Raw genomic sequence first — 12,231 nt, 5'->3', positions numbered from 1 at the left:
CCAGGACAAGGCAAATGTGTGCCCTGCCTGCCCCAGGCTACCCTGATTATCTTGACAGTGCTGACTGCCCAGTAGTGCCCAGTGCTGCTTTTTGCCCAGCTCCAGCCTGGCACTGTGCTCCACTTGGGCTGGTCCCCTCTTGGTGGCTGATTTGCAGATTTTGAGACAAGGAGAATGATCTCTGGCTCTCCCTATGCTTTCCCCTCCTTCTCCAATGGGTGTCAGGGCCAGCCTCAAGGCTGCTAGCTACATGGGCCCTAGCACATCCAAGGTGAGACCCTCACTTGCCACCAAATTCTCCTTCTTATAAGACCCCTGCTTTGTGCCAAGTTTTCGGGCACGTAGCCACGGGAATACAAAGAGCCTCAAGTAAAGTCATTGGCATCGCACGAATCTGCCCACACTCAAACCTGGAGAACCTGTGAGGCACCTGAACAGATGTCATCGCCGGTGGGTCGATGTGAAGCGGTACCCGAGAGGTGGCAGCAAGACGCGCGGCATCTCTCTCCGGCCCTCGCCCGCTTCCCGCGTGGAGAGCACAGCGGGGAGGGAGCAACGGGACCCCCAAGCGCCCGACCAGGGTGTCCCGCCCGCCGCGGACCGCCCCGCGGGGCGGGCTGGGTGCCCGCACAGGGCGGTGCGCGGCGGGGCGGTACCCACGGGGCGGGGCGGGCGGCTGCGGGCCGAGCCCGCCCGGGTGCAGTCGCCGCTCCGCGCCGCGCCGCCGCGCAGTCCCCGCGCCGCTCCGTGGGCCGCCGGAGCCGCACGTCGGGCCGCCCTCCTCTTCCTCCCTACCGCCGCCGCCTCTCGCTATGAATGCACGCCGGGCCCTGCTCTCCGCCGCCTTGCTCGCCAGCCTCCTCTGGGATTTACCTTGCTGCCTCCCGGCTTCCCTCCCTGCCTCTTCGGAGCTCGCCGCCTCCTCCAAAGGTGGTCGCAGCCGCAGAGTGCCGCGGTCCCCACGGGAAAACCGCCCGCGGCAAGGGGGACACGCCATGGACCGGGCGCTCCCACGAGCGGAACCCCACGAGTACATGCTGTCTCTGTTCCGGACTTACTCTATCGCGGAGAAACTGGGCATCAACGCCAGCTTTTTTCAGTCGTCCAAATCCGCCAACACCATCACTAGTTTTGTAGACAGGGGACGAGGTAAGTTCTGCCCCCCCCCCCCTCCCGGTCCCCCCGGGGCTGCGGATGCCCCTTCCCGCTGCGCTCCGCGGTACGAGGCCGCCGTCCCGCGGAGCCTGGTGCTGGGGAGGTGAGAGAGCGCTGCAGCGGTCACCGGTGCTGTTCCCCGCCCCGGTATTGCGAGCAAGTGCAGATCTTTCGGTGAATTGGGAGTCGCGGTGTTTTATTTTAAAGAAAACGGCCCCGCGGCACTAAACCCGAGCCGAGGCAGCCCTAAGTGCTGCGTGCGAGAAACACGAGTGTTCCTCCCCGAATCGTCATGGGCTGGTAGAAAACACGCCCCAGCTTTGCAGGCGGAATTTGGGTGTAAATTCAACCTTGAAAAAAAAAAAAAGAATTAAATATCACTCTTCTGGTTTCTTTCCACCCGCCGGATAAAGGGTGGCTCTTACCGACGCGGCTGCACGGCGAAAAGAAAGTTTAGACTGACCGAAGGCAAACATCTTCTGCCTGAGGCTGCTCTCGCCTCGGGTCGCGTTATCGGGGTTACCTGGAAGAGCCCCGGCCCCTTCCGAGAGCGCAGGGACTGGGACCCTCCGGCTCCACTTGCGGGGGGGCAGGGTGCAGCCCAGGTACCGCCCGGTACCGGGACTCAGCGAGGGGCGGCCGGTCTTGACGTCTGCTCGGGGCCGCATCCTTTGAGCTGTGTGCGGGGTTGGTCCTCACGCACCCCCGGGCCGGGATTGGCAGCGGAGCCCGCTACCCCGGGCCGCAGAGCTTCCCGGGCAGCATCGGTGCCGCGGGGCTCCCGGACCCCCTCCGCGACCTGCAGCCCAGCCCGGGGCCCTCCTGAGCTTTTCTCTCGTCGTCGTATCGCTCGTACCCGGGGCCGCGGGTGCACATTTCTCGTCGATCCAGAGTAAAATTTCCCTTTCATAAAAACGCCCCCCTGCCCCTTTCATTGCCTCCCCCTTTCTTCGTTATCCTGGTTGTAAGCCATTAAGAACAGACTAATTAACAGGTTCTTAATGAAGGTTGTGCTTTCGTTCCTCCCCCTCTCTCACATCTGAAGACCCTCCCCTCCGTCCGCGCCTCCTCGGGCACTGGTGTACCTGCCGGGGGCTGGCAGCACCGGGAGCGGGGGCAGCTCGCCGCCCTCCCGCCGTGTCCCAGCCGTTTTAGGGCAAAACACAGCGCCGGAAAAATCACACGGCTCCCTGGAGCTGCAGAAGCCGATCGTCCCAAACCAAATCGAACCGAACCCAAACCGAGCCCCTTCACCGCCTCCCCGAGTCGGAAGCTTCTCCCCGCCCACGGCACCCGAGGCTCGGCCCCTTGCCCCATTGCTACCCCCGGCTCGGGAAGTTCTTTCCGCGGCGGATCTCGGCGGGGCTCTTCGCCTCCCGCCTCGGTCGCGCCTCTCTGGGCTCGGGAGGACGCGTGAGAGCGCCCACAGTATGTGCCCCCCGCGGTCGGAAGCCTGCAGACGTTTTCGAGGGGAAAGGGGACAAGGGGTTTTGCTCTCCGCCTTCGCCTTATTGGGGTTGTTTTCTTCGTCGCTGTTAAAAGCGGGGGTGGGGGAAGAGGACCCGCTTTCTAGAAACACGGTTTCGAAAATTCAGCCGTCAGAAAGGAGCTGGACCGCTCCCCCTGACGGAGAGGAAATGGGGTGCTGATCCTGCGAGCTGCAGGAAATGGAGCCGCTCTCGATATCATCTTATTCTTGATAACCAGAAGAAAGACAGTTAATTTAACAAATTTAGCTCATCTCGCTGCATGTGAGATTCTACTCCGGGGGAAGTGATTTGCTAACAGAAGTCCTGGTTTGATTAAGGAAAAGCCTCACTTTTCCCCATTGATTTTGATTTGATGTGTCACAGGCTGTGACCTTCTGCTGGACCTTCTGAGGGTTGCTTAGCATCAAGCCACTGATTGGAGTATTTCAACTCAGTGATCTAATTGAGTGTTCATGTCATAACATATCAAATATTGTCTAGTCTCCCATAATGAAGTGGACCAGCCGATGGCACATCACCAAAAAACTTCAAGAGAGCTTCCGTTCCTCTGAAGTGGTAGCTATTTTACTGCCCACCTCCCCGTGGGCTCCTAGCCCAGTTAATTGGCGAACTGGAGTTGTGCTGATGATGAACAGTCTTTGCTCAGGGAAAGCGGGGAAGGCGGGGGAGGGCAGATTTTCTGTCACTTCATTTGCAGACAGTATAGCCGCCCAAATTGACCCAATTAGAAGGGCTGCTCTTTACCTAAGCGGCAGCTCCGGGTGGGATACGGCGGTGGCCGTCCCACCTGCCGCACGCCATCCTGCATGGCAGCATTTCGAGGGGACAGCAGCCCGCGGAGGAGCGCGAAGCAACTTCTAGTCCTGCCGAGAAGCGCCCTTCCCGTGCGAGGCGGCTGCTGTGCCTGCGTGTCCGGCGGGGCCGCCCGGCGCTCGGCTCTGACCGGCAGCAGCTCCCGGCCGCAGCAGCCCCGAGCCCGCCCGTCCCACCGCCCTCCGAAGCTGCGGGGCAGAGCGCTTCGGCGCAGACACCGACAGCCCCTTCCCGTTGCTTCGCTTCTTCCCTTCCCGCTTGAAGATAATAAGATCGTTTTCAGGGTAGCGCGAGAGGGAGTGAAGACTCACTACTGCTTAATACATATATAATTTTTTCCCCTCGTCGGTAGAAAGAGAGGAGAAAGGGGGGAAAGGGTTTGCGATTCCCCCTTCTCCACCCCCTACCGCCCCCCACTCTCTCCCCCTTGTTACGGTCGCAAGATCAGACAGGACCTAGCTGAATGTAGGAAAATTACTGTTGGCACATGAAGTAACTCATTAAAACGCAGATGGTGCACTCACTGGCCTCAGGACCCCCAGCATTGGAGCTCCACAGTAAGGCAGGACAATTAGGAGCTGCAAGGACTCCACCAGGCAGGGGAAGAAAAAAAAAAAAAAAAGAGAGAGCGGGAGGGAGCTAGAGAAGGGAGTTATAAACAAGCAATCCCACAGCTAGCAAGAAACGCGGCATGACTAGGAACAAATCGAAAACAAAAAAGAAATAGCTGGAGTGCGAAGGAGCACGATTTTCGAAAGGATCTCCGTGGGAAGGGATTGCCACGAGGGCCGGCTGCTGCGAGTGCCCCTCGCCTCACCCTTTTGTGTCTGCAGAGCCCGCAGCACCGGCACCAAGGCAGGGCTCCCGCGTACGAAATGCTGCGGTCCGTGCCTAAGGGACGGGGACATTGAAATAGGTCAAGAACGTCTCCTTTTTCCCTCCCCGTTTTCTTTATGCGGTTTCGCGTTCCAGTTGGAAGGCAGCTGATTCGGATGGGCAGGGATCCGAACATCGTTATTTCGCTCTTGCCATGAGGGTTGTGAGCGTGGTGAATAGACGGCTAGGACGAAAGGGGGATCCCGTGTGCAGAAACTGAAAATGGCTCGGCTGTGCATGTGGCAGAAGAAAAGAATGTAAATCTCACTTGAAGTTCATCTAGTACAACATATTTATGCAAAACCGCGGGTTTCTGGGTGGACCGAAAGCTGCAATGTAGTGTAAGCTGTGCAGCGCCTTTGCCCAAGCAGTGTTGTCGTTGGCAGAAGAAAAATGAAATATAAACAGGGAAGTATTTTAATGGGAAAGGAGGGAATTCACAACTGTTAATTATTTGGTGACCTTGTATTCGATTTGTTTGAGCCCCTTATAAAAACACTAATGCAGACCAGACGGTCGGAGCGCGGCAGCGAGCTGCCGCTCCTCATCCCCGCCGTGCACCCGGGAAAGGAGCGAGCGGTCCGGCTCAGCCCGGCTCAGCCCGGCCCGGCCCGGCCCGGCGGGGCCTCCGCGCGCGCGGAGCCGGTGGCGCGGGGGCGGGCGGGGCGCGGCGGCGGCTCCGCGCTGCCGGCAGCTGTTTCGGGGGTCGGTGCTGTGCCCCCCGAGCTGCGGGAGCTGCGGCAGGGAGCGGAGCGCGGGGCCGGGGCGCGGGCGGAGCGGAGTGCAGCGTCCCCTCGGCGGCTGCGCCTCTCGCCGCTTCCCAGTGAAAATAGGGGCTGTCGGCGGGGGGAGTATTTTTTAGTTTATCTTTCGTTTGTTTGTTGTCCCTGGAGAAGGCGCGAGGGCTCGCGCACGGGAGGGCGGTCCGGGAAGCGGCGCCGGGAGCTCCGCAGATCAGGCAGCTCGGCGGGGCGGCGCGCTGCCGCGGAGCCGCTCTGCTTACAGGACGAGTAATTAACGCATATCAAACTATTCCGGTGGCTCATTTCGGACCTGGTCCTGATTTTTTTCGTTATTATTATTTGATTTTTTAATCCAGAAACCCTCCTGCGGGGCTTGCTAAGAGGTTGCAATTTTTGAGTTTGGTGGTGGTTTTTTTTTTTTTTTTTTTTTCTTCTTTTTTTTTTTTGAGGGGGGGACACGTGGGGGACGGAGGTCCGAGGTCTCCGCCTCGGAGCTGTGGAGTTTCCGCCGCCCGCGGGGAGATGCTGTGCCGCAGCTGGGCTGGCCCCAACCGGCAGCCGAGTGGCCCGCGGGGAGAAAAGCCGGCGCAGGCCAGGGCCACTCGGTGCTGTGCACGGCAGCGGGGTGCCTCGCCCTCCTCATTTACCTCCTCCCTTCACAGTAGAAAAAAACCCCAAAACGGTCGATCGGAGAAAACCCTCCTTTCCTTGCGATTTCAGGGCAGGCTGAAACTGAGAGTAGAAGTCCTCTCGTGCCTGAAGTCTGATTTATGAGTGAAAGGGGATGATTCAGTCTTTGCTAGTTATGGCCAGATCTGTATGCTTTGCTGCTGTATCTTAGCGCTTCCACATTTATCGCTCTGTAATATTTTCGCTTCATTTCTTAGCTCCAAGCGCTGGGAATATTCAGGCCGATTTTCTCAATACGAATAATTTCGGAGGAATTATTTCTCCTCCGTCGAAGTATTTCGGGTACTGTAAGCATCGCAAATGGGGAAAGGGAAAGATATTGGGTTAAGGTCTGTTACAGCAGGTAGAAACCCCGCAAGGAAGCTCCCGTCCGCCTTGGCGCATCTCCTGGGACGATGCCGACAGCCGAGGGCCCGGAGCCTTGCGGGACGCGTCCCGCGGGTGTTGCAGAGATCCCTCAATGCCCGAGGGCCGAGAGTCGCTCGTGGCGAGTGGGGCAAGGGCAGGCAGCCTTCCCGGAGCTGGTACGGTACAGCGGTGATCAAAGGTATATCACAGCCAGGTGCCTCCCCGCTCCGAGGAGAGGAAAAGAAAAGAAAAGAAAAGAAAAGAAAAGAAAAGAAAAGAAAAGAAAAGAAAAGAAAAGAAAAGAAAAGAAAAGAAAAGAAAAGAAAAGAAAAGAAAAGAAAAGAAAAGAAAAGAAAAGAAAAGAAAAGAAAAGAAAAGAAAAGAAAAGAAAAGAAAAGAAAAAGAAACAGCCCTCCAACCACTAGTTAGTGTTTTTTGGCAGGATTGGGAATTCGTCCGAGGAAGGTGTGGTCTTTCTCGGTTACTCGATAGCGAAGCGAACGATACATTTAAATCTAATCACTCGGTGTAATAAAAAACCGCGGCGAGGCAGGCGCTGGGAGATGTGGAATTGAAACCCGGAGAAATACCACACATGGAGAGTCAGCCCCTTGTTTCCACAGCCTGGGTAATACTCCGAAAGAAATACCTGTCAGCCTTGCGACTCCGCAGACAACGTGTGGGCAGACCTTCGCAATTAGGGACAATATATGTTTTAATTTCCAGATTATTGTTGTGCGAGTGTCTGCAAAGTGTCTTTAAACGGAAAATGTGCTTTTGGTTTGCGAGTTTAAATATGGCTTGAAAGAGAATTTGGGAATGGGAAAATTCTTCTTGAATGTGGTTTGGGTATAATTTGCAGCGATGTAAAGTTAAGATCTGAGCCCTGATGAATTGGCTGGGAGCCCAGTACCTGATCTGCCATGAAAAGGGAAACTTTGTGTAGCCTTCGTTAACCCCCGTCTCTCCTCAAAGCCCAGACTGCGGCGAGAAAGCGACCCGGGAAACGGGAGAGGCTTCACGCAGGGAATTGAGGGAAACGTCCCAACCCAGTCATTCATTCAGCTTCGGAGATGCTGAAACCGCAGCCACCGCACGGCGAAGGAGAGCGTGGGGGAAGGCGGGCGGGGGCCTGGCGCAGCCCCCGGCCCGGCCCGGCTCGGCCCGGCCCGACCCGCCCGCGGGAGCACTGGGCACGCCGCTGCCCGAGCGCCTCGCGAGGGGCAGAACGGAGTGGGGCTGCTCTCTCCCATCCGCCACTGACACATTCTTAAATTTCAGATAGACCTACTCCCTCCTTCTGTCCCTCCCTGCTTCTAGTATTTTATTTTCGCCCGAAAAAAAAGAATAAACTATGGAGAGTCGAAATAGAACAAATACTTACGGCGGAGCTAACATTTATCTACATTAACGTTACAAATATAAACACACCTCCTCGGTGCATTTTTTGCCATGTGGCTTTCCCCAGCCCAGCTGGGATGACTTTGCTGCTCGCACCAAGTATTTCGGTAACGGGAATATCTGTAAGGACAGCTTCAGCTGGCCTGAGAAAAAGGCAGATCTCGAGCTGGCTGTTAGAAACCCCGGGTTTACCCCATTCGCTCCTTGGGTTTAAAGGAAAACTGAAGAGGACAAGCCCCTATCCGTTGTGCACTGCTCACGGGGAGAGAGAGGGACAGTCGGGGTATCCCCACGCCGTCTCTGCTGCCGCTCTTTGTGTGCTGGGAAGGCAGCAGCGTCGCTGGAACAAAGGGTCCCCAACCTAGACCCGTCTCTCCCCGTTTTGTGGAGGTTGCAGAGGTCCCGCTTTCCCTCCCCGCCCTCCGCTGCTTTTCCCACCCTCTCGACTGCGCTGGGAGCGAGCCAGTACTGGTTTAGGATTATGTATTCATCTGGAATTATTAGGTTACAAGAGTGAATAAATAGCGTTTATCTGATCGGATCCAAAGCTGCTTATTTGAAACAACCGGCAGCCCTGCCCCTTTCCCTGCCCTCCCGAGAGAGGCACGGGAGCCGGCAGCTGCCTGAGCCAGTGGGACTTTTCCAGCACAGAGTTTCGGTGCTGCTGAAAGCCGTCTCAGATCCGCTTGACCGGGGGCACATTTCTCTGCAAACCGGCCGGGTCGCCAGCGTGCCATGCCACCGAGCAACCCGGACCAGCCGTGCAATGCCCCAAAGCCTCGCCAAACCGGAGTCTCAAAAGATGCTGCTTGGGGAGCACACCTGAGCAAGCCTTTTGGCACCCACAGTGCTGGAGATGGTTTCCTCCCGCACCGCCGGGTGACAAAGGTCTGCAAACCCTTTAGAGCCCATTTTCAGCAGCGGGAGCATGTGGGGAATTCAGCCTCTCGCTGCTTCCCTCCCGTCTAAGCTGCATGCCTGAATGCTACCCCCGAATGGGATTATTTCCTGCGCCGCGACAGGCCACCTGTGTGACGGTTCCTCGGGAAGGGGAGAGGCGCTGTCACCTTCCTGTCCCCTCATCCCTCGGGAAAGGGCTGCCCTTTCCCTGAAAGCCAAGACTGCCGGGCAGTGCTGCCTTGCTCCTGCACCGCGGCAGAGATATGCGGGACCCCAGGACCGTGGTGCTGGTCAAGAACAGGACAAGGAGGAATGTATGTGGGGCTGTCTGCTCCGGAGGGACAGCAGCACTCTCCTCACCCCCATCCCATGGCGACTGGGAGTATCAAAGAGAGCGAGCATCTCTCTCTGAAACAAAGCGCGACACCCGCCTCTCCATCCCCTAAGCAACGAGAGCGATTAAAAAGCAATCCGTGCCCAGGCCCGGCTCTGCCCACATCCCGATGCTGGGGATAGCCGCAGAGGAAGATGCTGGTCTAGTTTCCTCGACGGTCGCTGGAACCCTTGAACGAAGGTCCGACGCATTTCGGCAGGGCCAGGAGATCGGTCTGCGCCCTGTCGGGTGCCCGGGTATCTGACAGATGCTGGATGCAGAAAAAAAAACCCCAAAAAACAAAAACAAGAAAACCCAAAAAACCCCACCAAGACGACGAGAAAGAGGAGAAGAAGGAGGAGGACCTGCGCCTTCTTACCCGAGGGCTTATCCGCTTTTCTCTGAAGCTCCCAGGACACCCTTGAAGGAGGAGGCACTGATACCAGAGATCTCCTGAGCTGTTGGACCCTCCTCCTGCAACCACGTGCACCTCAGCCCACGGCCCGCGCCTGTGAAGGGCAGAACTACCCCCACGCTCCCCCAAAACCCACAGGAGACTCATGGACCGAATCCTGGTCTGTACTTGCAGTGCTGATGAAACTGTCCAGCACCTCTAGGCAGCTCCCGACGGGTTTCACTTTTATTTTCACAGCTCAATAAAGCAGCTGTTGTCGTCACCTGGACTGTGACGACATTTTTCGGGCTCTGCTCGTGTTTTTTTCAGTCTCCTCCCGCACTCCCTGAGCGGGATGCACGACCAGGCTGCCTCTCGCCCCTCGCTGGGAAGGAGTAACCCCGCCGCGAGGAAACAGACAAGCCTGAAGTGGGAGGCGGAGGCAGGGACGCGAAAGGCCTGGGTTCAAATTTTCCGGGATGCCTGAAAGGCCTGACGGATTCCGCATGGCTCCCGCCGGCGCTCAGCCCCGGGGAGGCGGAGAAGCCCCGGCTCGGGAACTCCCTCTCCTTGCTGACTCCTCGTGCCTCGGTGCCGGGCGAGGCGGGGACCGCGGCCGTGCTCCGGGAGCCGGGCAGGTGTGCGGGGCGAGGCGGGGACCGCGGCCGTGCTCCGGGAGCCGGGCAGGTGTGCGGGGGCCCGGCGGGGACCGCGGCCGTGCTCCGGGAGCCGGGCAGGTGTGCGGGGCCCGGCGAGGACCGCGGCCGTGCTCCGGGAGCCGGGCAGGTGTGCGGGGCCCGGCTCCGCAGCCGGAGGTGCCGCCTGGGTGCGCGGCGCGGTCCGGGCGGGCGGCGGGGCCTCCCACGGCGGCTCCCTGCGGAACGAGGGGGACGCGCTCGGCAGGCAGCCGGGCTCCGCAGGGGGATCCCCTGGCGTGGCTGCGGGGCAGGTCTTTTTCCCAGAAATTCCCGCTGTCCCTGCTGCACTCCACGCTCCATCTCCCTGCTGACGTCCAGGGGAACACGCGGCGACGCAGGGCCACTGTCGAGTGTGCTAATCCGCACTGATTAACTGCACGTTAATCCGCATTGATTTTTTACATCGCCGTGTCGCGTCTGAAGGTTTTTGGTTTGCATAAATCATCCCCTTGTCTCTCTTGCCCCGCAGGAGGTTCCCAGAGACCTGTCAGATAGAGCCGAGGTTGTGAAACATACTGATTAGGGATCGCAATGACCTTTGATATCGAAAAATAACAGGCGGGTGTATATTTCTTTAGTCTCTGTTTCTACCCCTGGGGCGGGCTGATTTTGGAAAAGCGGCGAGGGGCTGCTGAACAGAGGCTCCAGTGACACTTTTACTATAGAAATCTACACAAGCTTTACTAGCTTCTGGGGAAACACAGGGCCTTTGGGAATTCTTGTATTTGCTGGGTTGTAAACATTTTATTGGAAAGCAGCTCAGGGGAATCTGGTTTGCTTTCTGCGCTGCACTTTCTACACGGATGTGTCAAAAAAGAAGTCCAGGTTTTCCTCAGAGGAGCACGTGTATATGGGACTGATAGGCAGAGGATGTGCGTGGGGCAGAGTCTGCCTCTAGTGCTGGAGAGCCGTCTCCTGTCTGGTGCGGGTTCTTCCATACTTCCTTTCCTTTCCACATTCTTCCCTTTCCTTTCCATATTATTCCCTTCTCCTTCTTTCTCCTCTCCCCGCCCTCCCCCGGTCCCGGTCCGGCAGGGGGTGGGGGGTGAGGCAGGCAGGCCGGAGCGGCCCCGGCCGGGCAAGCCGGCGGTGCTCCCTCCCTTTCCCGCCTCAGAGACCTCTCGGCAGATCCCCCCGAGCCCAACTGACTGTAATTATTTTTATCTCGCAGACGATCTCTCGCCCGCTCCCTTGAGGCGGCAGCAGTATGTGTTTGATGTGTCGACCCTCTCGGAGACGGAGGAGCTCGTGGGGGCCGAGCTGCGGCTGTTCCGCCGGGCCCCGCGGGGCCGCCCGCCGCCCGCCGCCCCGCTGCACGTGCAGCTCTCCGCCTGCCTCTCGCCGCGACCGCTGGACTCCCGCGCCCTGGACCCGGCCCCGTCCGCCGGCTGGGAGGTGTTCGACGTGCAGCAGGGCCTGCGGGAGCAGCGGCCCGGGAAGCGGCTGTGCCTGGAGCTGCGGGCCTCGGCGGAGCGCGGCCCGCGGCGCTGGCTCGACCTGCGGGGCCTGGGCTTCGCGCGCCGGCCGCGGCCGCCGCAGGAGCGCGCGCTGCTGGTGGTCTTCACCCGCGCGCGGCGGCGGAGCCTCCTCGGGGAGCTGCGCGCCGAGCTGGGCGCGCCCCCGCCACCCGCCGCTCGCCGCCCGCCGGCCCGGCGCCAGCGCCGCACCGCCTTCGCCAGCCGGCACGGCAAGCGGCACGGCAAGAAGGCCCGGCTGCGCTGCAGCAAGAAGCCGCTGCACGTCAACTTCAAGGAGCTGGGCTGGGACGACTGGATCATCGCCCCGCTGGAATACGAGGCCCACCACTGCGAGGGCGTCTGCGACTTCCCGCTGCGCTCCCACCTGGAGCCCACAAACCACGCCATCATCCAGACCCTCATGAACTCCATGGACCCCGGCTCCACGCCGCCCAGCTGCTGCGTCCCCACCAAGCTGACCCCCATCAGCATCCTGTACATCGACGCGGGCAACAACGTGGTGTACAAGCAGTACGAGGACATGGTGGTGGAGTCCTGCGGCTGCAGGTAGCGGGCGGGACGCCCCTCGGCGGCGGCCGGGTCTGCGTCTGGCGAGGTGCGGCGGCAGCGGCGAGCGGGGCCCCCGTCCCGCGGCCGGGGCGGAGGGCACGGCGGACGGCGGCCCGGCGCCGGGGCTCCGCCGCGCTGCCCGCGGTGGCGGCGGGGGCTGCGGCAGCGTCGGCCCGCGGCTGCCGGCGGGGAAGGGCGAGCGGGCCGGGCAGGCGGCGAGGCCCCCGCCCGGTCCCTTCCCCGCTCCCCTCTCCTCCCCCGGGGTTTATCTGGCGATCTATCCTCCTCCTTCCAAAGGTGAAGGCAATTTACCAAGTACAAAA

At 59.7% G+C, this 12,231-nt stretch overlaps 1 protein-coding gene across 1 annotated transcript; it reads left to right on the top strand.

Moving 5' to 3' along the window:
* Window positions 1-749: 749 nt before the first annotated feature.
* Window positions 750-11,971, top strand: GDF6 (growth differentiation factor 6). Its single transcript, XM_030943066.1, has 2 exons — window positions 750-1,149; window positions 11,053-11,971. The coding sequence occupies exons 1-2, from the start codon at window positions 813-815 to the stop codon at window positions 11,907-11,909; spliced, it is 1,194 nt and encodes a 397-aa protein (XP_030798926.1). The 5' UTR covers window positions 750-812; the 3' UTR covers window positions 11,910-11,971.
* Window positions 11,972-12,231: the final 260 nt, after the last annotated feature.

Source organism: Camarhynchus parvulus, chromosome 2, assembly GCF_901933205.1.
Source record: "Camarhynchus parvulus chromosome 2, STF_HiC, whole genome shotgun sequence".
In the NCBI taxonomy this organism is placed as follows: Eukaryota; Metazoa; Chordata; class Aves; order Passeriformes; family Thraupidae; genus Camarhynchus; species Camarhynchus parvulus.
This window is presented reverse-complemented; position numbering and strand designations above follow the sequence as displayed.

Coding starts and splice junctions, on each gene's coding strand:
- GDF6 (XM_030943066.1), top strand. CDS start 813: ATGAATGCACGCCGGGCCCTGCTCTCCGCCGCCTTGCTCGCCAGCCTC. Junction 1,150..11,052: donor TTTTGTAGACAGGGGACGAG/GTAAGTTCTGCC, acceptor TTTATCTCGCAG/ACGATCTCTCGCCCGCTCCC.